The sequence below is a fragment of the Carcharhinus amblyrhynchos genome, chromosome 3 (assembly GCF_965287045.1).
Source record: "Carcharhinus amblyrhynchos chromosome 3, sCarAmb.v2.hapA, whole genome shotgun sequence".
Classification (NCBI taxonomy): Eukaryota; Metazoa; Chordata; class Chondrichthyes; order Carcharhiniformes; family Carcharhinidae; genus Carcharhinus; species Carcharhinus amblyrhynchos.
In genome coordinates this window covers 65,429,353-65,451,604 of record NC_137326.1, presented here as the reverse complement: position 1 = coordinate 65,451,604, position 22,252 = coordinate 65,429,353, and the positions used below count along the sequence as shown (strand labels likewise).

The 22,252-nt window shown below is 43.9% G+C and overlaps 1 protein-coding gene across 3 annotated transcripts in view; it reads left to right on the top strand.

Moving 5' to 3' along the window:
- pfas (phosphoribosylformylglycinamidine synthase) overlaps positions 1-17,449 on the top strand; it is a 158,706-nt gene extending 141,257 nt beyond the window's left edge. For all 3 annotated transcript variants that reach the window (XM_080184918.1, XM_080184910.1, XM_080184925.1), the window contains 2 exons: positions 15,902-16,054; positions 16,925-17,449. In XM_080184918.1, coding sequence (XP_080041044.1) covers positions 15,902-16,054; positions 16,925-17,226 — 455 coding nt within the window. In that variant the 3' untranslated portion in view covers positions 17,227-17,449. The remainder of the gene's footprint in view (positions 1-15,901; positions 16,055-16,924) is intronic.
- Positions 17,450-22,252: the final 4,803 nt, after the last annotated feature.

Below are 22,252 nucleotides of genomic sequence, written 5' to 3'. Positions count from 1 at the left end.
TTCACTCTATCTATACCCTTCATAATCTTATATACCTCTATTAGATCCCCCCTCAGTCGGCGTCTTTCACACACTGCCACCCAGCTTAGTGTCGTCTCCAAATTCAAGAGATATTGTATTCAATTCAATCGTCCAAATCATCAGTGCATACCGTGAATAGCTGGGGTCCCAGCAGTGAGTCCTGCGGTACCCAACTAGTCACTGCCTGACACTCTGAAAAGGGCCCAAAAGTTAAAATTCTAAATTGGGAGAAGGCCAATTTTCATTGTATTAGACAAGAATTTTCAAAAGTTGAGTGGGATAGACTGGCAGGCAAAGAGACAGCTGGTAAGTGGGAGGCTTTCAAAAGTATATTAATCAGGGTAAGCACATTCCTTTTAGAATGAAGGGCAAGGCTGGTAGAAGTAGGGAACCCTGGATGACTCGGAATATTGAGACCCTGATCAAAAAGGAGGAGGAGACATATGACATGCATAGGCACTGGGATCAAGTGGATCTTTTGAAGAGTATAGAGATTGTCGAAGTAGAGTTACTAGAGAAATCAGAAGGGCAAAAAGTGGACATGAGATTGCCTTGGCAGATAAAGCAAAGGAGTATCCAAAGAGCTTCTACAAATACATAAAGGGCAAAAGGAAGAGAGCAGGGCCCCTTAAGGATCAACAAGATCATCTATGTGCAGATGATGTGCACAAGAGATGGGTGAGATCCTAAATGAATATTTCTCATCAGTATTTACTGTTGAGAGAGGCATGGATGTCAGGGAACTTGGGAAGATAAATTGTGATGCCTTGAGGAGTGTACAATTGCAGAGAAGGAGGTGACCTAGAAACGATATTTGAATCATCGACAGGTGAAGTGCCTGAAGATTGGATGGCAGCAAATGTGCCTTTTTTAAGAAGGGCTGCAGGAAAAAGCATGCAGGTTACAGACTGGTGAGGCTAACATCTTTAGTGGGTAAGTTGTTAAAAGGTATTCTGAGAGATAGGATGTAGAGGCATTTACAGAGGCAAGGACTGATTAGGAACAGTCAGCGTGGCTTTGTGAGTGGAAAATCATGTCTCAGGAATTTGAATTTTTTGATAACCAAGGAATAACCAAGAAGGTAGATGAAAGACTTTTGCAAGGTCTTTGACAAGGCACCATATGGTAGGTTGTTGTACAAGGTTAAATCTCATGGGATCCAGAGTGAGGCAGCCATTGGATACAAAATTGGCTTGATGACAAAAGACAGAGAGAGTGGTTGTAGAGGATTGTTTTTCAAACTGGAGGCCTGTGACCAGTGCTGGGTGCTGGGTCCACTGTTATTTCTTGTTTATGTTACTGATTTGGATGAAAATTTAGGAGGCATCGTTAGTAAGTTTGCAGATGACACCACAATTGGTGCCATAATACGTAGTGAAGAAGGAACAGAACCTTGATCAATTGGGCCAGTGGGCTGATGAATGGCAGATGGATTTTAATTTAGATAAATGTGAAGTGATGCGCTTTGGTAGACCGAATCGGGGCAGGATCTACTCAGTTAATAGTAGGGCTTTGGGGAGAGTTGTAGAGCAAAGAGATCTAGGAGTAAAGTTTATTTCCTCCTTGAAAGTGGTGAGCAAGGTGGTGAAGAAGGCATTCAGCATGCTTGATTTCATTGAATGCAGATGTTGGGACATCTTGTTGAAGTTGTGCAAGACACTAGTAAGGCCACACTTGTAATACTGTGTACAGTTCTGGTCACCCTAATATAGAAAGGATATTATTAAACTGCAGAAAAGATGTACTAGGATCTACCAGGACCAGATGGTTTGAGTAATAAAGAGAAGCTGGATAGACTGGGACTATGAAGCGTAGGAGGCTTAGGGGTGATCTTATAGAAGTCTATAAAATAATGAGGGGCATAGATCAGCTGGATAGTCAATATCTTTTCCCAAAGGTAGGGGAGTCTAAAACTAGAGGGCATAGGTTTAAGGTGAGAGGGAAGAGATACAAAAGTATCCAGAGGGGCAGTTTTTTCACTGAGGGTGGTGATTGTCTGGAACAAGCTGCCAGAGGATGTAGTAGAGGTGGGTACAATTTTATCTTTTAAAAAAGCATTTAGACAGTTACATGGAAAAGATGGCTGTGGAGGGGTAAGGGCCAAATGCGAGCAATTGGGTCTAGCTTCATAGTAAAAACTGGGCAGCATGGACAAGTTGGGCCAAAGGGCCTGTTTCCATGCTGTAAACCTCCATGACCTGTTTATTCCCACTCTCTGCTCCCTGTCTGCCAACCAGTTCTTTATCCACTTCAATAAATTACCCCCAGTACCATGAACTTTAATTTTGCTTACTAATCTCTCATGTGGGACCTTGTCAAAAGCCTTTTGAAAGCCCAGATACCCAACATCCACTGATTCACCCATGTCCACTCTACTGCTCACATCCTTAAAAAAATTCCGGAAGATTTGTCAAGCACAATTTTCCTTTAGTAAATCCATGCTGACTTGGACCAATCCTGTCACTGCTTTCCAACTGCTTGGTTATTGAATCCTTATCAGCTTTTTCCCCATCACCCATGTCAGGCCAACCTCTCAGTTTTCTCTCTCCCTCCTTTTTAAAAAGTGGTGTTGCATTAGCCACCTTCTTTCAGAGTCTACAAAATACTAGAAAATGATCACCATTGTGTTCACTATTTTTAGGGTCACTCCCTTGAGTACAGTGGCATAGTGGTTAGCACTGTTGCCTCACAATGCCAGGGACCTGCGTTCAATTTCAGCCTCGGGTTACTATCTGTTTGGAGTTTGCACATTTTCCCCTTGTTTGAGTGGTGCTTCAAGTGCTCTGGTTTCATTCTACCCTCCAAAGATGTGTGGTTTAGGTTGATTGGCCATGCTAAATTGACTTTACAGGGGTTAGCAGGGTCAATATGTGGAGTTACAGTAATAAGGCCCGGGTGAGATCTTAGTCAGTGCAGGCTAGATGGGCTGAATGGCCTCCTTCTGCACTGTAGGGATTCAATGATGACTATGAGATGCAGAGCACCAGGCCCTGGGGACTTATCGGGTTTTAATCCTAGCAATTTCTTCAATACAATTTCCTGACTAATAAGGATATATTCCTCCTTCTTGCTAGAGCCTCTGTTCCCAAGTATTTCTGTGTCCTCTTTAGTGAAGACAGATCCAAAGTATTTGTTCAGCTGCTCTGCCATCTCTTTTTTGCCCATTATGAATTCACCTGATTCTTATTGTTTTCACCAGTCTTTTTCTCTTCAACATAACTATAGAAGCTTTTGCAGTCAATTTTTATGTTTTCTGCATGCCTACTTTCGTATTCTATTTCTCCTTCTGAATTAAACCCTTTCTCCTCCTCTGCTAGATCTTAAATTTCTCCCAGTCCTCAGGTTTGCTGCTTTTTCTTGCCAATTTATATGCCTCTTTGGCTTTAGCGCTATCCCTGATTTCTCTTGTTAGCCATGGATGAGTCATTTTCACCATTTTACTCTTACAAGTTGGCTTCCCTCAAGTTCAGGACCCTGGTTCAGACTTAACTGTGACATTCTCCAACTTAATAAGGAATCCTACCATACTATGGTCACTCTTCCCCAAATGAATTCACTCTACAAGGTTGCTAATTAATCCTTTCTCACTACACAATATCCAGTCTAGGATGGCCTCCTCTCCAGTTGGTTCCTCACCATATTGGTCGAGTAAACCATCCCTTATACATTCCAAGAAATTCTTTTCCATTGCATTGCTATCAGTTTGGTGAGTCCAGTCGATATGCAAATTGAAGTCACCCATAATAACTGCACACATCTCTAATTTCTTGCTTGATGCTTTCCATTTTTTGAGGATGCTATCCATTTTGTAACTAGTAGAGTTAATCGAGGGGAATCAGTGAATGTGGTTTATTTAGACTTTCAGAAGTTTTTCAACAAGGTTTCACATAACAGACTACTGTGTAAAGTTAAAGCACATGGGATTGCAGGTAATGTCTTGAGATGGACGGAAAGCTGGCTGCAGATAGGAACCAAAGAGCTCAGTTACAAGTGGTGTACCTCAAGGATCTGTTTTGGGACCACTGCTGTTTGTCATTTTTATAAATGACCTAGATGAGGGTGTAGAAGGATGGATTAGTAAATTTGCTGATGACACCAAAGTTGGAGGAGTTGTAGACAGTGAGGATGGATGTTACAGTTTGCAGAGGGTCATAGATAAGCTGCAGAGCTGGGCCAAGAGGTGGCAGATGGAGTTTAATACGGAAAAGTGTGAGGTGATTCACTTTGGTAAGAGTAACAGGAGTACAGAATATAGGGCTAATGGAAGGACTCTTAGTAGTGATGTCGAGCAGAGAGATCTCGGGGTACATGTGCATAGCTCCCTGAAAGTTGGCACCCAGGTTGATAAGGTTGTTAAGAAGGCGTACGGTGTGTTAGCTTTTATTGGCAGAAAGATTGGATTTCGGAGCCGTGAGGTCATGTTACAACTGTACAAAACTCTGGTGCGGCCGCACTTGGAGTATTGTGTACAGTTCTGGTTGCTGCATTATAAGAAGGATGTGGAGGCGTTGGAAAGGGTGCAGAGGAGGTTTACCAGGATGTTGCCTGATATGGTGGGAAGGTCTTGTGAGGAAAGGCTGAGGGACTTGAGGTTATTTTCATTGGAGAGAAGAAGGTCGAGAGGTGACCTAATTGAGGCATACAAGATGATCAAAGGATTGGATAGGGTGGACAGTGAGAGCCTTTTACCTCGGATGGTGATGGCTAACACGAGGGGACATAGCTTTAAATTAAGCGGTGGTAGTTATAGGACGGATGTCAGAGGTAGGTTCTTTACTCAGAGGGTAGTAAGGTCATGGAATGCCCTGCCTGCAGCAGTTGTGGACTCGCCAACTTTAAGGGCGTTCAAATGGTCAGGGGATAGGCATATGGATAACATTGGAATAGTTTAGGTTAGAGGGTCATTAGATTGGTTCCACTGGTCGGTGCAACATCGAGGGCCGAAGGGCCTGTACTGCGCTGTAATGTTCTATGTTTTATGTTCTAGTTGGCATAAATGTGTTTTTTTCTGATTGGCAGTGAGTGACTAGTGGGATTCCTTAGGGATCTGTGCTAGGACCCCAACTATTCACATTAATGATTTGGAAGAGGGAACTGAATGTATTATCTCCAAATTTGCAAATGATACAAAGTTGGGTGAGAAGATGAGCTATAGGGAGGATATAGAGCTGTTTCACCATGATTTGGACAGGCTGAGTATGTGGGCATCTGCATGGCAGATTAGTATAATGTGGATAAATGTGAGGTTATCCACTTTGGTTCAATAATACAACAGATTATTACTTGAATGAGTAAATTGAAAGATGTGGATACTTAACAAGGCCTTAAGAGTTCTTATGCATCGGTTGCTGAAAGTAAGTGTGCAGGTACAGCAAGCAGTAAAGAGGGCCTTCATAGCGAGAGGATTTGAGTATAGGGTTAGGGTTATTTTGCTCCAATTGTATAGGGAGTTGGTGAGGCCAAACCTGGAGTGTTGTGAACAATTTTGATGTCCTTACCTGAGGAAGGATGCCAATGCTATAGAGGGAGTACAGTGAAGGTTTACCATGCTGATTCCTAGGGTTGCAAATCTGTCATATAAGGAGAGATGAAGTCGGTTAGGATTATAGTCAGTGGGGTTTAGAAGTCTGAGAGGGGATCTCATAGAAACTTATCAAATTCTAACAGGGTTAGAAAGGGTAGATGCAGAAAGAATGTTCCCAGTGGTGGGGGAGTCCAGATCTTGGGGACATAGTTTGAGGATAAGTTAGAACTGAGAACTGAACTTTTAGAACTGAGGTGAGGAGAAATTTCTTCGCTCAGAGGGTGGAATTCACTAATGCCAAAAATTGTCTGATTTCAAGAAGAAATTAGATATAGCTCTTAGGGTGAAAGGGATCAAGGGATATGGGAGGAAGGGAGGAATCAGGATATTGATTTTGATGATCAGCCATGATCAAGATGAATGGTGGAGCAGGCTCGAAGAGTTTCTATGTTTCTATCCACAACCTCACAACTACTGTTTATTGGTCTGTACACAAAAGAACAAAGAAGAATACAACACAGGAACAGGCCCTTTGGCCCCCCCCAAGCCTGCACCAATCATGTGTTCCTAACTAGACCATCCTTTTGTATCCCTCTAGTCCCAGTCTGTTCATGTGGCTATCTAGATAAGTCTTAAATGATCCTAGCGTGTCTGCCTCAACCACATTACTTGGTAGTGCACTCCAGGCCCCCACCACCTTCTGTGTAAAATATGTCCCTTGCATATCTGTATTGAACCTTACCTTGAACTTGTGACCCCTTGTGATTGGCATTTCTGACTGGGAAAAAGCTTCCAACTGTTCACCCTATCTATGCCCTTCATAACTTTATAAACTTCTATTAGGCCGCCCCTCAACCTCCGTCTTTCCAGAAGAACAACCCTAGTTTACTCAATCTCACCTCATAGCTAATACCCTCCACACCAGGCAACATCCTGGTAAAACCTTTCTGCACTCTCTCCAAAGCCTCCACGCCCTTCCGGTAGTGTGGTGACCAGAACTGGATGCAGTATTCTAGATGTGGCCTAACCAAAGTTCTATATAACTGCAACATCACATGCCAACTTTTATACTCTATGCCCCATCCAGTAAAGGCAAGCATGCCATACGCCTTCTTCACCACTTTTTCCACCTATGCTGCCAACTTTAAGGATCAGTGGACTTGCACACTCAGATCCCTCTGTGTGTCTATACTCCTGATGGTTCTGCCATTTATTGTATAGCTTCCCCCTGCATTAGATCTGCCAAAATGCATCACTTCACATGGATTAAATTCCATCTTCCATTTTTCCGCCCAATTTTCCAGCTTATATATATCCTGCTGTATTCTCTGACAATGTTCGTCACTATCCGCAACTCCAGCAATCTTTGTGTCGTCCGCAAACTTACTAATCAGACCAGCTACATCATCTTCCAAATCACTATATATATCACAAACAGCAGAGGTCCCAGTACAGAGCCCTGTGGAGCACCATAGTCACAGACCTCTAATCAGAAAAAGACCCCTCCACTGCTACCCTCTGTCTTCTATGGACAAGTCAGTTCTGCAGCCAACTAGCTAATTCACTTTTGATCCTGTAAGATTTAACCTTTTGCACCAGTCTGCCATGAGGGACCTTGTCAAATGCTTTACTAAAATCCATGTAGATGACACCTACGGCTCTTCCCTCGTCAATCATTTTTTGTCACCTCAAAAAACTCAACCAAATTTGTGAGGCATGACCTCCCTCGTACAAAACCATGTTGTCTATCACTAACGAAACTATTCAGTTCTAAATGTGTATACATCCTATCTCTAAGAATCTTCTCCAACGATTTCCCTACCATGGACGTGAAACTCACTGGCCCATAATTACCCTGGTTATCCTTGCTACCCTTCTTAAATAATGGGACCACATTTGCTACCCTCCAATCCTCTGGAACCCCACCTGTATCCAATGAAGAAACAAAGATTTCTGTTAGAGGTGCAGCAGTTTCATCTTTTGTCTCAGTAATCTAGGACAGATGCCATCTGGCCCTGGGGATTTGGCTACCTTAATGATTCCTAAAACACCTAATGTTCACTGCTGTCTCACTGATGGGGATCTCTGTTTCTCTGCATTGATTAATGATGTTGCTAACATGTCAATATTAGTGAAATAGAGACACATCATGCTGCAGTAAAGGAAGCAAATCGGAGTTTTTCAGCTACGTTGGGCGTCAAGAGAGTAAGGCAAGACTGGATGGTCTACTTTAATAATAGAAGTGGAAGTGTGATGTTGTTTCCATCACACAAATATGGTTGAAGGAAGGGCAGGACTGACAACTCAGTATTCCTTTGTATAGGACCTTCAGGCGAGACAAAGGAGGGTAGTGTGGCACTATTAATTAAGGAGTCAGTTACTGCAGTAAGGAGAGATGATATCTTGGAGTTGGCATGGATAGATTGGGGAGAGTTACTCCCTAATGTGGATAGACAATGGCAAACATTCAGGGAATGAATAGGGGAACTGCAGCAATTGTTTATTCATTCAGGCACAAAAGCAAAATGGGTAAGAGGGCCAATCCGTGGCTTACAAAGGAAATTAGAGTGTATCTGATCCAAGGAAGAAGCATATAGATTGGCCAAGAAAAATAATAGGTCTGAGGATTGAGAGCAGTTTCGAATTCAGCAAAGAAAATCCAAGGGATTGGTTAAGAAGGGGAAAATACAGTACGAAAGTAAACTTGGAGGGAACATAAAGACTAACACTTAGAGTTTCTATAGATACATGAAGAGAAAGCGGTTGGTGAAGACAAATATAGGTCCCCTACAGACATAATAGGGGGCAAAGAAATGGCTGAGCAACTGAATGCATACTTTTTTTTTGTTCATTTGTGGGACATAGGTGGCGCTGGCTGGCCAGCATTTATTGCCCATCCATAGTTGCCCTTGAGAAGATGGTGGTGAGCTGCCTTCTTGAATTGCTGTACTGTGGGTTGACCCACGATGCCATTAAGGGAGGGAATTTCAGGATTTTGACACAGCGACTGCGAAGGAACAGCGATATATTTCCAAGTCAGGATGGTGAGTGGATTGGAGGGAACTTGTAGGTGGTGGTGTTCCCATTTATCTGCTGCCCTTGTCCTTCTGGATGGAAGTGGTTGTGGGTTTGGAAGATGCTATCTAAGGATCTTTGGGGAATTGCTGCAGTGCATCTTGTAGATAGTACACACTGCTGCTTTTGAGCATCGGTAGTGGGGGGAGTGAATATTTGTGGATGTGGTACCAATCAAACAAGCTGCTTTGTCCTGGATGGTATCAAGCTTCCTGAGTGTTGTTGGAGCAGCACCCATCAAGGCAAGTGGGGAGTAGGGGAGTATTCCATCGCACCCCTGACTTGTGCCTTGTGGATGGTGGAAAGGCTTTGGGGAGTCAGGAGATGAATTGGTCACCGCAGTATTCCTAGCTCTGACCTGCTGTTGTAGCCATTGTGTTTATGTGGTGAGTTCAGTTGAGTTTCTGGTCAGTGGTAACCCCAGGATGTTGACTTTGATTCTGTCTTCAGAAAAGAGGACACAAATCGAATGCCAGAGATGTTGGAGAATGCAAGATTTGGTGAGAGAGAAGAAAAAAGTAAAGTTTTTTTGTTAGTCACGAGTAGGCTCACATTCACACTGCAATTAGTCTACCAGAGTAATGCAGTCTACCAGAGTATGAGAGGCATGGAGAGAGTGGATAGTCAGAAGCTTATTCCCAGGGGGCACAGGTTTAAGGTGTGAGGGGCAAGATTTAAAGGATATATACGAGGCAGATTTTTTACACTGATGGTGGTGGGTGCCTGGAACTTATTGCAGGGGAGGTAGTGGAAGCAGATACGGTAGTGAGTTTTAAGGGCCGTCTTGACAAATACATGAATAGGATGGGAATAGAGGGATATGGTCCCTGGAAGGGTAGGGGGTTTTAGAAAATTACAGCACAGGAACAGGCCCTTCAGCCCTCCAAGCCTGCACCAACCATGCTGCCCGACTTAACTTTGTTCTTTCTTCTTTATTCCTCCCTTGTAATTGTGATTTGTTCTAACGGGTCTACACATCCCTCTGAGACACTACCAATCAATGTATCCCTCTCATTTGTGAATACTGATACAAAGTATTCATTTAGGATCTCATCTACTTCCTTGGGTTCTAAGCATAATTCCCCTCTTTTGTTCTTGAGAGGTCTGACTCTTTCTCTAACAACCCTCTTGTTCCTAATGCATGTATAAAATGCCTTCAGATTCTCTTTAATTCTGTCTGCCAAGGACATTTCATGACCCCTTTTTGCCCTTCTAACTCTGAGTTCTTTTTTACTCTCTCTATATTCCTCCATTGCTTCATCTGTTTTTAGCTGCCTGGACCTTATGTTTGCCTCTTTTTGATTAGACCCACAATTTCTCTGGTTATCCACAGTTCTCGAATCCTATCTTTCCTGTCCTTCCTTTTTACAGGCTGATGCCTGTCCTGCACTCCTATCAACTGCTCCTTAAAGGACTCCCACATGCCAGATGTGGATTTATCCTCGAACAGCCTCTCCCAATCAACAGTCACCAAATCCTGCCTAATCCGGCTGTAGTTAGCCTTCTCCCAATTCAGCACCTTATCCTAGGACAACATTCATCCTTTTCCACGACTCTTCGAAAGTGTGCAGAATTGAGGTCGCTGTTCGCCACATGTTCCTCCACTGAAACTTTGATGACCTGACCGGGCTCATTCCCCAGTACAGCCTCCTCTCTAGTTGGACTATCAACATATTGTTTCAAAGAACCTTCCTGGACACATTTTATAAATTCATAAATTCACAACTCCCACTAGCCATTTTAGTTCTTTGGTGTTCCGCAGCTCCACCCATTCAGATTCCACATTGTCCAGGCTAATATCCTTCCTTACTCTTTAACCAGCGAGGCTACCCTACTATCTTCCATCTACCCTTCCTGAATATTGAATACCCCTGGATGTTGGGTTCCCATCCCTGATCACCCTGGAGCCAGATCCCTCTGACATCACTTGCATCATATCCATAATAACTATCTGCGCAGTTAATTCATTCACTTTATTATAAATGCTCCTCACATTGAGACACAGAGCCTTCAGGCATTTTTTTTGGCATTCATTGCCCTCTGAGAATTATGATGTAATGTGGCCCTTTTTGATTTTTGTCTTTGGCTTCTCTGCGTCCACTATTCTCTTACTGCCCTTTGTTTCTGTCCCCACTTTCCTTCCCTCTGACTTCCTGCATCAGTTTCCATCCCCTGCCACATTAGTTTAAACCCTCTCCAACAGCAACAACAAACATTCCCCCTTCGACATTGGTTCCATTCCAGCCCAGGTGCAAACTATCTGATTGAAACCGGTTCTGGGGGAGATGGAACCAGTACAAATGTCCCAGGAATTTGAAACCCTCCCTCTTGCACCATCCCTCAAGCCTTCATCTCAACTATCATGACATTCCTGCTCTGACTAGCACGTGGCACTAATAACAATCCAGAGATCACTACCTTTGAGGTCCTACTTTTTAGTTTAGCTCCTATCTCCCCAAATTCAGCTTGTAAGACCTCATTCCATTTTTTACCTATATCGTTGGTGCCTATATGCACCATGACAGCTGGCTGTTCACTCTCCCCCTCCAGCTGCTCCAAGACATCCTTGACCCTTGCACCAGGGAGACAACATACCATCCTGGAGTGTTGTTTGCATCCACAGAAATGCCTATCTATTCTCTTACAATTGAATCCCCTATCTTTATCCTGCTCCCCTGTGCAGCAGAGCCAGCCACGATGCCATCAACCTGGCTGCTGCCATCTTCCCTCAGTGAGCTGTCTCCTCCAACAGTATCCAAAATGGAATATCTATTTTGGAGAGAGATGACCATAGGGCACTCCTGCAGTGCCCTCCTACTCTTCATCTGTCTGGTGGTCACCCATTCCCTATCTTCCTCAGTAATTTGTATCTGCGGTGTGAGCAACTCACTGAATGTGCTATCCGCAATTTACTCAGCATCATGGATGCTCCAAAGTGAATTCATTTGCAGCTCCAGAGCCGTCAAGCGATCAAACAGGAGCTGCAGTAGACATGTTTCCAGCATGTGAAGGAGCCAGGGACACCAGAAAGGTCCAGTGAATTCCTACATCGCACAAGAGGAACATGACAGGGACCTGGGATCTCCGCCATTACTTGACCCTTAAATTGCCTCACAACAAAACTGCAATGCCATGAGGAAAAAAGAGAAAAACGAAAAAAAAAACACTACTTACCTGCTGGCTGTGACGTCACAGTTCAATTTCTTTCTACTTCTCCCTTGCCCTCGAGTCTCCTTTGCAGGTCCATCTCTGTGCTCCTCCCAAAGGTGAGCACCTCTTTCCCCTCAGCACCGAATTCCTACTCCGCTCCAAATTTCCAATACCCTCACTTTGGCTGATCTTGCTTTGGCTGCTGTCTCTCTCCCACCGGTGCACACAAACTCACTGGTCGTGCGCTTGTTAAAACCAGTGCCTTAAATACAGCTGAAGTGAGCTGAGCTGAGATGACTCACACATCAGTTTAAAATTCCTAAGTGATCACAACTATTGAGGCCCTAACCAGGCTTCACTTGATTGACAGATTACTGCCACATAGCTAACTGGGTCAGTTGCTTAGTGACCTTTAAACTAGACTACTGAATTTAAAGAGAAAAAGCACTTACAAACACTGATCAATAGTTACCCACCTAGCTTCAAATTTCCAATACCCTCGTTGTGGTTAAATCTTACTCAGGCAGCATGCTCTCTCCCACTGGCATGTCAAGCTCGCTGTATTAATTACAAAAAGCTAGTGTGCAAGTTCAGCAGGTAATAGGAAAGGAGATGAAATATAAAAATAGAAAAGTCTTGCTAAAACCATACAAGGCACTAGTTAGACCACACCTGGAATACTGTGAACAGTTTTGGTCCCTTTATTTAAGGAAATATATATTGGCATTGGAGACAGTCCAGAGAAGGTTCACTAAGTTGATCCTGGGTGTAGAAGGATTTTCTTATGAGGAGACGTTGAGTAGGATGGGCCTGTACTCAGTGGAGTTTACAAGGATGAAAGGCAACCTTATTCAAACATACAGAATTCTTGAGGAGCTTGACATGGTAGATGCTGAGAGGTTGTTTCCCCTTGTGTGAGAGTCTTGGACCAGAGGGCATAATCCCAGAGTAAAGCAGTCATCCGTTTTACAGAGATGAGGAGGAATTTCTTTGCTCAGAGAGTATTGCGATTCATTGAGGGTATCCTGAGATTACTACCTTTGAGATCCTGCATTTTAATTTATTTCCTAGCTCCCTATATCCTGCTTTCAGGACCACATCTCTCTTACCTACATTGTTGGTACTGGTAAGTACCATGATTTCTGGCTGTTCGCTCTCCCCCTTCAGAATTCTGCTCGGTGAAATCCTTGACACTGGCACCAGGGAGGCAACATACATACCATCCTGAATTCACATCTGCAGCCACTTACAAATAAAATCACCAATCAGTATTGCTCTCCCATTCTTTATTTTTTCCCCACTTTATGTAGCCACTTGTGGTGCCATGGACTTGACTCTTGCTGCATTCTCTTGAGAAACCACCTTCAAAATGTAAAACATATTAGAGAGGGCGATGGACTCAGGGAACTCCGGGACTACCTGCCTACTACTTTTTCTCTGTCAGGTGATCATGCATTCTCTTTCTGCCTGCTCATTCCCCACCTTGCAGATGCTCCACAGCGAATCCAGTCGCAGCTCCAGTCTGAAACACGGATTTCAAATCGCTGCAGGCTGGAGACACTTTCTGATCAAGTGGTCATCCTGGATACTGAAAGTGTCCCTGACTTCCCAAATTAGACAGGAAGAACGTTCCACATGACCAAGCTGGCCTGCCAAATTACCCTTAAATTATCCACTTTACCTTTACTTCCTCTAGTTTAGGCTGTGTTAAGAACAGTGGAAATACTCACCAGCTTCTCCTTACCAAGGCTGCTCTTCTTTCTGAGGAAGGGTAGATCATAAAATCCTGCAATGCAGAAGGAGGCCATTTGGGCCATCAAGTCTGCACTGACCACAATCCCACCCAGGCCCATCCCCATAATCCCCTTGACACTAAGGGGCAATTTAGCATGGCCAATCCACCTAACCCGCACATCTTTGGACTGTGGGTCGAAACCGGAGCATCCAGAGGAAACCTACACAGACACAGGGAGAACATGTAAACTCCACACAGACAGTGACTCAAGCCAGCAATCGAACCCGGGTCCCTGGCGCTGTGAGGCAGCAGTGCTAACCACTGGTAGAAAAGAAAAAGATCACTTCCTTTCCTCACTTCCTGCTTCGCCAAATGCCCTTGATCACCAGACTGCAAATTAACACTATTGTACAACTGAAGGCAGCACTTCAGAACAGACAAAAGCAACCCTGTAAGAGGGCCTGCTTTTACACTTTCTGAATCTAGCCTCTATGTATTTTTGATTCTCAATGCAAAGGAACTTAGGTGTGAGGTTTAGCTAAAGCCTTGAAGTCTCCTCCATTACTTGACAGAACATGTACTAAACATTTCCAGCTAGCTTCAGAAAGCCACTGACATAGACTTTGAAACCCTAAAGTGCAGAAAGAGGCCATCTGGTCCATCGAGTCTGCACTGACCACAATCCCACCGAGGCCCTACACATTTACCTGCTGATCCCTCTAACCTACACATTTCAGGACACTAAGGGGCAATTTTTAGCATGGCCAATCAACCTAACCCGCACATCTTTGGACTGTCGGAGGAAACCGGAGCACCCAGAGGAAACCCACACAGACTCAAGGAGAATGTGCAAACTCCACACAGACAGTGACCCGAGCCAGGAATTGAACCCAGGTCCCTGGAGCTGCAAAGCAGCAGTGCTAACCACTGTGCTACCGTGCTGCCCAAAAATACAAATTCAACACTCTCTCCTCAACACATATGACTTCTAAAATGTGAAACTTGTCTTTAATCATAGAATCCCTACAGTGCAGAAGGAGGCCATTCAGCCCATCGGGTCTGCACTGACCACAAACCCATCTAAGACTTATCCCCTTGAGCCCACGTATTTACCCTGCTAGTCATGCTGACATTATGGGGCAGTTTACCATGGCCAATCAGTCTAACCTGCACATCTTTGGAATAAAACATTGAAATAAAAAATACATTTTTAATGCTCCCAATTAAACAGTATGCCTTGATGTACAAACCTGTGTGTTTTAACCTCTACTAAGTATCTAAATTTGACAAAAAGTCGACTTTATTTTGCAGCTACTTAAACAATAATAAATACTTGCAATGCTTAAACCAAATTCTCACAATCTGTTATTTTACTCAAGGTTGATTTCCAGTTGCAGATGAAACCTGACCAGGATTTTTCTGCATGGTATCAGCCTTTCTTCTTAGATGTTGTCATCTTCCTGTCAGCTTTGGTCCCTGGGTTTTTCACAATACCTTTGCATTATTACACCCCAGAATTGATCAGAAACCAGATTGCATCGTTCGATTAGGCCAATCAAATAGAGCCAGGACATAGGCACTGGTCCCTCCAGACTCCTTCATCCTTTATCAGTATTCTGTAAACTGTGACTTTATATGCCCTTCTCTGACCAGAACCTTCCACACACCTGACGAAGGAACAGTGTTTCTGAAAGCTTGTGGGATTACTATCAAATAAACCTGTTGGACTTTAACCTGGTGTTGTGAGACTTCTCACAGTGTTTACCCCAGTCCAACGCCGGCATCTCTACAGTATGCCTCAGTGCATGTCAGTTGAGCCGATGAAACTATCTCAGCTGCATTGATGCACGTGGCGTTGGGGTGCACATGTTATCAGATGTTGCACCTCAAGTCTTTTTGCCAGATTTTGTGATCATCCTCACCATGATTTCAAGAAGAAATTAGACATAGTTTTTGGGCTAAAAGGACCAAGGGTTACGAGGGGAAGACGAGATCAGGATATTGAATTTGATGATTACCCATGATCAAAATGAATGCCAGAGCATGTTCGAAGGGCCGAATGGCTACTCCTTATATTTTCTATGTTTCTATAGCTCTGATCTGGAGCGGAAAATCCAGACCTATGTTTTCCTGCATGCAATCCAGCGCCTCCTCGTATTTATAAAATGGAGACCAGGAGGCTCAGTACAACTACTGCATAACATTCATGCTTTTCAATTCTATCCCTCTTAATATAACACTAATGCTTGTAATGCCCTGTTTACCACTGTCACTCTTTTACTGATCTCATGCTCAGATTGCATTAAGGTAGAGATGCCAGGCTGGAGGTCAGGGGCTCTTCAACTCTTCACCCCAGAACTTCATTGATGTGTGACTTGGACCAATATCTTTTTCAGATAGTGAAATGCGCCATGGAGTCCTGCTGACCCACAATCGGTCCGGACGTTTTGAATCACGCTTTGTCACTGTTACCATATTGGAGAGCAGCTCAGTTCTGCTGCAGGGGATGGAAGGCTCGACACTTGGAGTCTGGGTGGCCCATGGTGAAGGTGAGAGACTCTACACTAGCTTAGGGGAGGAGTTATAATTGGTAGATTATGAGTAAGTCAGAATCCACAAACTCCAGGTTGCCAAGTGAAATCTGCCTTGAGTACTCACAAGACACTGACTCTGTGAATCCATCAGCATGTTCAGCATTAGTCTCTGAGACTGTGTATCTGTGTAACCTTGCTGACCTGTATGGTCCGTATTAGTCCCTGGGATTCTGTATCTGTCTAACCCTACCATCCTCTATGCTCAGTATCAGTCCCTGTGGACTGTAAGACGTCTCAACACCAGATTAAAGTACAACAGGTTTATTTGGAATCACGAGCTTTCAGAGCGCTGTTCCTTCATCAGATGATTCCAAATAAACCTGTTGGACTTGGTGTTTTGAGACTTCTTACTGTACCCACCCCAGTCCAACACTGGCATCGCCACATCTTGTCTACCTGTGGACTGTGGTGGCATGCTGGCACAGCAGTTAACATGGCTACCTCACAACGCAAGGACCTGGGTTCAATTCCAGCCTTGAGTCACTGTCTGTGTGGAGTTTGCACGTTTTCCCTGTGTCTGAATGGGTTTCCTCTGAGTGCTTTGGTTTCCTCCCACAGTCCAAAAATGTGCAGGTTAGGTGAATTGGCAATGATAAATTGCCCCTTAGTGTCGGGAGGGGTTAGAAAGGTAAATACATGGGGGTTACGATTTTTGTCAAGGCCTCCCAATCGGCCTGTTTCTACACTGTAATGATCCTATGCTGTCCTGTATGTTTAGTTATGGTCTAGTGCTGGAGTTGGACACCTATGACCAATGTGAGATGGTGCTGTGCCCAGCAGAATGAAGTGTTCTCCCATTCATTCTCTGTTCTAATTTCTTGGCAGGTTACATGCAGTTTGAGTCAGACACTGTGCTGAGGCGGGTAACTGAGGGAAACCTGGCTCCACTCCGTTACTGCGATGATTCTGGCATCCCAACAGAACAATATCCCCAGAATCCCAATGGATCACCACATGGCATTGCTGCTCTCTGTTCCGCTGATGGCCGACACCTTGCAATGATGCCTCACCCAGAACGTTGCACCTTGCTCTGGCAGTGGCCCTGGATGCCTCAGGACTGGCGACAAACTCTCATGGTATCACCATGGTTACGCATGTTCCAGAATGCTTACCAGTGGTGTTTGTAGAGTCTCTAGTCATCCTTTGACCATCACTGAGAATCTGTCCTCACTCCCTTGCAGATTCTCCACTCAAAATCCTCAGAGACTCAGTTCCATTGACTCTCAGCACTCATTCTACACTTAGCAGTGTTGAAAGCACAGAACCTTCCTTAGAGTCAAGTATCATATGGGTCCAGAGTCATTCACCTTATTAATCCAGTAAAAATATTACTGAAAAATAAAAACTGATCTCAGTTGGTACCACTTGTCCAGTCTCTTTCTTGGATGCGCTTAATATTTGCCACGTGAAAGACTCAACATCAAACACTCCCAGGGAAGGTACAGCATGGAGTTAGAAAATAAAGCTCCCTCGACATTGTCCCCATAAAACACTCCGAGGACAGGTACAGCATAGGGTTAGATATAGAGAAAAACTCCCTCCATCCTGTCTGATGTGGAGACATCAATTTTCCCATTGTAATTAATCAATGAACAGAATTGTAGGTTTGATAGAAACTTTTGAATCATAGAAAGTTATGGCATGGAATGTGTTCATCATGCCATAACAGATACATGCAGTAAGGACAGATACTCAAAGCATCAGGGTGGCCACCCTTCTTTGAAAGGGCAAAGACACATATCCCAAAATCGTGCTGTAACATCAACTGAGGTTTGAGAACCATAGGTACCTAAATAGAAAGTCGACTGGCCATAAGTAATTTTAAAATGGATTTTTAAGTTTATTAAGAAACAACAGTTTATATCTAAACTAATTAGAGAAGATATATGACCTCTAACAGTCAAAATCCAAATGGCAGATAAATTCTTGGTACGATGTGTGTTGATCTCATCTTCCTTGTCCGCCTCTTCCATTCTGGGAAAGAAGGCTATCCATTGACCACTATCACCTCAGCAGCAGTATATCACCCATAACAGTATCACCCCCTGTACCTGAGCATTTGTTAATATACCCTTTCTCTGGGGACTGGTAGCTTCCCCAGTGTCAATCATCTGTTGAAAATAAAGTGACCAATGGACACAGGACAGATACTCAAAGCATCAGGGTGGCCACCACTCACCTTGATTAAGGTCAGAGTTCCAATTTACATTCTGCTCCAGAGGGTCATCTTGGTCATTTCTAAACACTTGCATCGTCAAGACACGCAAGATACCATCCTAACAGTTTAGGATGTTAACACAGAATCTTAAACCAAGACTCTTCATCTTGCTTAGCAAATCTTTTAAAATACCTGTTTATCAAAGACTCCAGTTTCTCACAATAATCATCCCAAATTCCTGATTTTTGAAGCTTGTAATTCTATTTGTATCTTCCTAACACTCTTTTAAAGTGATTTATTGAATTGGCTTTTATCATCTTTTCGGCTTGAGTCAGGGAGAAATGTCATCGCTCCTTGTTGTGATGGACTTCTTCAACTAACCACAGGAAACTCCGGGATAAGTTACAGTTGTTTTATTCATGGATGGTACTGGCTTATAGACCTATAACATTAGCACTCTCCCCAACACAACACTCAGCTCTAGTACATCGCTTAGGGAGAGAGCACTAATTAGACTTTGACCGAAATCTTTATCCTCATTGGCTACAGGTGAAGTTCCAGAGGACTGGAGGATAACCAATATTGTTTCCATTGTTTAAGAAGGGCAGCAAGGATAATCTAGGTAATTACAGGCCGGTGAGCCTTACATCAGTGGTAGGGAAATTATTGGAAAAGATTCTAAGGGATGGGATTTACTCATGTTTGGAAACAAATGGACTTGGTAGTGATAGCATGGTTTTATGAAGGAGAGGTTGTGCCTCAATAAGTTGAATTTTTCAAGGAAGTGATAAAGATGATGAGGGAAAGACAATGAATATTGTATACATGGACTTCAATAAAGCCTTTGACAAGGTACCTCATGGTAGATTGGTATGAAAGGTGAAGTCACACAGGATCAGAGGAGAGCTGGCAAGATGGATACAGAACTGGCTTGGCCATAAGAAGACAGAGCAGTAGAAGGGTGCTTTTCTGGATGGAAGGCTATGACTAGCAGTGTTCCACAGGGATCAGTTCTGGGTCATTTGTTGTTCATAGTATATATTAATGATTTAGAGGAAAATGTAGCTGGTCTGATTCATAAGTTTGCAAACAGCACAAAAATTGGTGAAGTTCCGGATAGTGAAGAGGATTGTCAGAGGATACAGCAAGATATAAACCGGTTAGAGACTTAGGCAGAGAAATGGCAGATGGAGTTGAATCCAGACAAATGTGAGATAATGCATTTTGGAAGGTCCAATGCATATAAGAATTATATAGTAAATGGTAGAGTCCTTATAAATTTTGACAGGCAGAGAGATCTGGGCTAGCATGTCCGCCAGTCACTGAAAGTGGCAACGCAGGTGGGTAAGGTAGTCAAGAAAGCGTGTGGCATGCTTGCCTTCATTGGTCGGGGCATTGAATATAAAAATTGGTCATGTAGCCGCAGTACAGAACCTCATTTAGAATATTGTATACAATTCTGGTCGCCACAGTACCAAAAAGATGTGGATGCTTTGGAGAGGGTACAGGAGAGGTTTACCAGAATGTTGCCTAGTCTGAAGGACATTAGCTATGAGGAGTGGTTAGATAAACTCGGTTTATCTAACGACAGAGGTTGTGGCGTGACCTGATATTTATAATATGAGTGGCATGGACAGAGTGGATGGTCAGATGCTCTTTCCTAGGGTAGGAAAGTTAAATACTAGGGGGCGTAAGTTTAAGGTGCGTGGGGAAAAGTTTAGAGGAGGCTTTTATACATATATAAAGAGCAAAAAGGTAGCAAGGGAGAGGTTTGACCCACTCGAGGACATGGGAGGGAATCTATGCATGGAGCCAGAGGAAATGAACATTAGAACATTTCAGCACAGTACAGGCCCTTCAGCCCTCAATATTGTGCCGACCAGTGGAACCAATTTAATGACCCTCTAACCTAAACTATTCCAATGTTATCCATATGCCTATCTACTGACCATTTGAATGCCCTTAAAGTTGGCGAGTCCACAACTGCTGCAGGCAGAGCATTCCACACCCTTACTACGTGGTAGAAAGGTCTTATGAAAGGCTGAGGGACTTGAGGCTGTTTTCGTTAGAGAGAAGAAGGTTAAGAGGTGACTTAATAGAGGCATACAAGATGATCAGAGGGTTAGATAGGGTGGACAGTGAGAGCCTTTTTCCTCGGATGGTGATGGCTAGCACGAGGGGACATAGCTTTAAATTGAGGGGTGAAAGATATAGAACAGATGTCAGAGGTAGGTTCTTTACTCAGAGTAGTATGGATTTGGAATGCCCTGCCTGCAACAGTAGTGGACTTGCCAACATTAAGGGCATTGGAGGGGTCATTGGATAAATGTGTGGATGATATTGGAATAGTGTAGGTTAAATGGGCTTTAGATTGGTTTTCACAGGTCGGCACAACATCGAGGATTGAAGGGCCTCTGCTGCGCTGTAATGTTCTATGTTCTTTAGCCTGGTGTTGTTGTTGTAAGACTTCTTACAGGGGAGGTCCCAGAGGATTGGAGAATAGCCAATGTTGTTACTTTGTTTAAGAAGGATAGCAAGAATAATCCAGCTAATTGCAGGCCAGTGACCCTTATGTCAGTGATAGGGAAATTATTGGAGAGGATCCTTTAAGACAGGATTTACTCCCACTTGGCAATAAGTGGATGTATTAGTGAGAGGCAACATGGCTTTGTGAAGGGGAGATCATGGCTCAGTAACTTGATCGAGTTTTTCGAGGAAGTAGAGTTGATTGATGAGGGAGGGTAGGGCAGTGGATGTTGCCTCCATGGACTTCAGTAAGGTCTTTGACAAAGTCCCTCACGGCAGACTGGTGCAGAAGGTGAAGTTGCATGGGATCAGAGGTGAGCTGGCAAGGTGGATACAGAACTGGCTCAGCCACAGTCAAAAACCACATCGACTTCCTCAGAAGACAAACACGGGACACGGTGGACAGAGTACCCTTTGTTGTCCAGTACTTCCCCGGAGCGCAGCGGCTACAGCATCTTCTCTGGAGCCTTCAACATATCATTGATGAAGATGAACATCTTGCCGAGGCCATCGTCATACCCCCACTTCTTGCCTTCAAATAACCGCACAACCTCAAAAAGACCATTGTCTGCAGCAAACAACCCAGCCTTCAGGAGGACAGTGACCACAACACCACACAACCCTGCCACAGCAACCTCTGCAAGACATGCCGGATCATCGACACAGATGCCATCATCTGACATGAGAACACCATCCAACAGATACACGGTACATACTCTTGCAACTCAGCCTACGTTGCTTACCTGATACACAGTAAGAAGTCTGACAACACCAGGTTTAAGTCCAACCGATTTATTTGATAGTAAACTCACAAGCTTTTGAGGTTCCCCTCTTCGTCAGGTGAATGAAGAGTTCTGGCCTCAGACAGAGCATATAAAGCACAGACAGTTTACAGATTACTGATTAGAATGCGAATCTTTACACCTAACCTGCTATTCAAATCTTAAAGTGGCTGACAATGTGAGTGGAAGGAGCATTAAGCCCAGGTTAAAGAGATGTGTATTGTCTCCAGACAACACAGTAAGTGAGGTTTAGCAAACACAGGCAAGTCACGGGAGTTACAGATAGTGCAACATGAACCCAAGATCCCTGTTGAGATCGTCCTCATGTGTGCGGAACTTGGTTATCAGTCTCTGCTCAGCGACTCTGTGATGTCGTGTGTCGTGAAGGCCGCCTTGGAGTTTGCTTACCCGAAGGTCAGAGGCCGAATGCCTGTGACCACTGAAGTGTTCGCCAACAGGAAGGGAACAGTCTTACCTGAGTGATTGTCGAGCGATGTTCATTCATCCATTGTCGTAGCATCTGCATGGTCTCCCCAATGTACCATGCTTCGGGATATCCTTTCCTGCAGCGTATTAGGTAGTCAATGTTGGCCAAATTGCAAAAGTATGTACCATGTACCTGGTGGATGGTATTCTCACGTGAGATGATGTCATCCATGTCGATGATCCGGCATGTCTTGCAGAGGT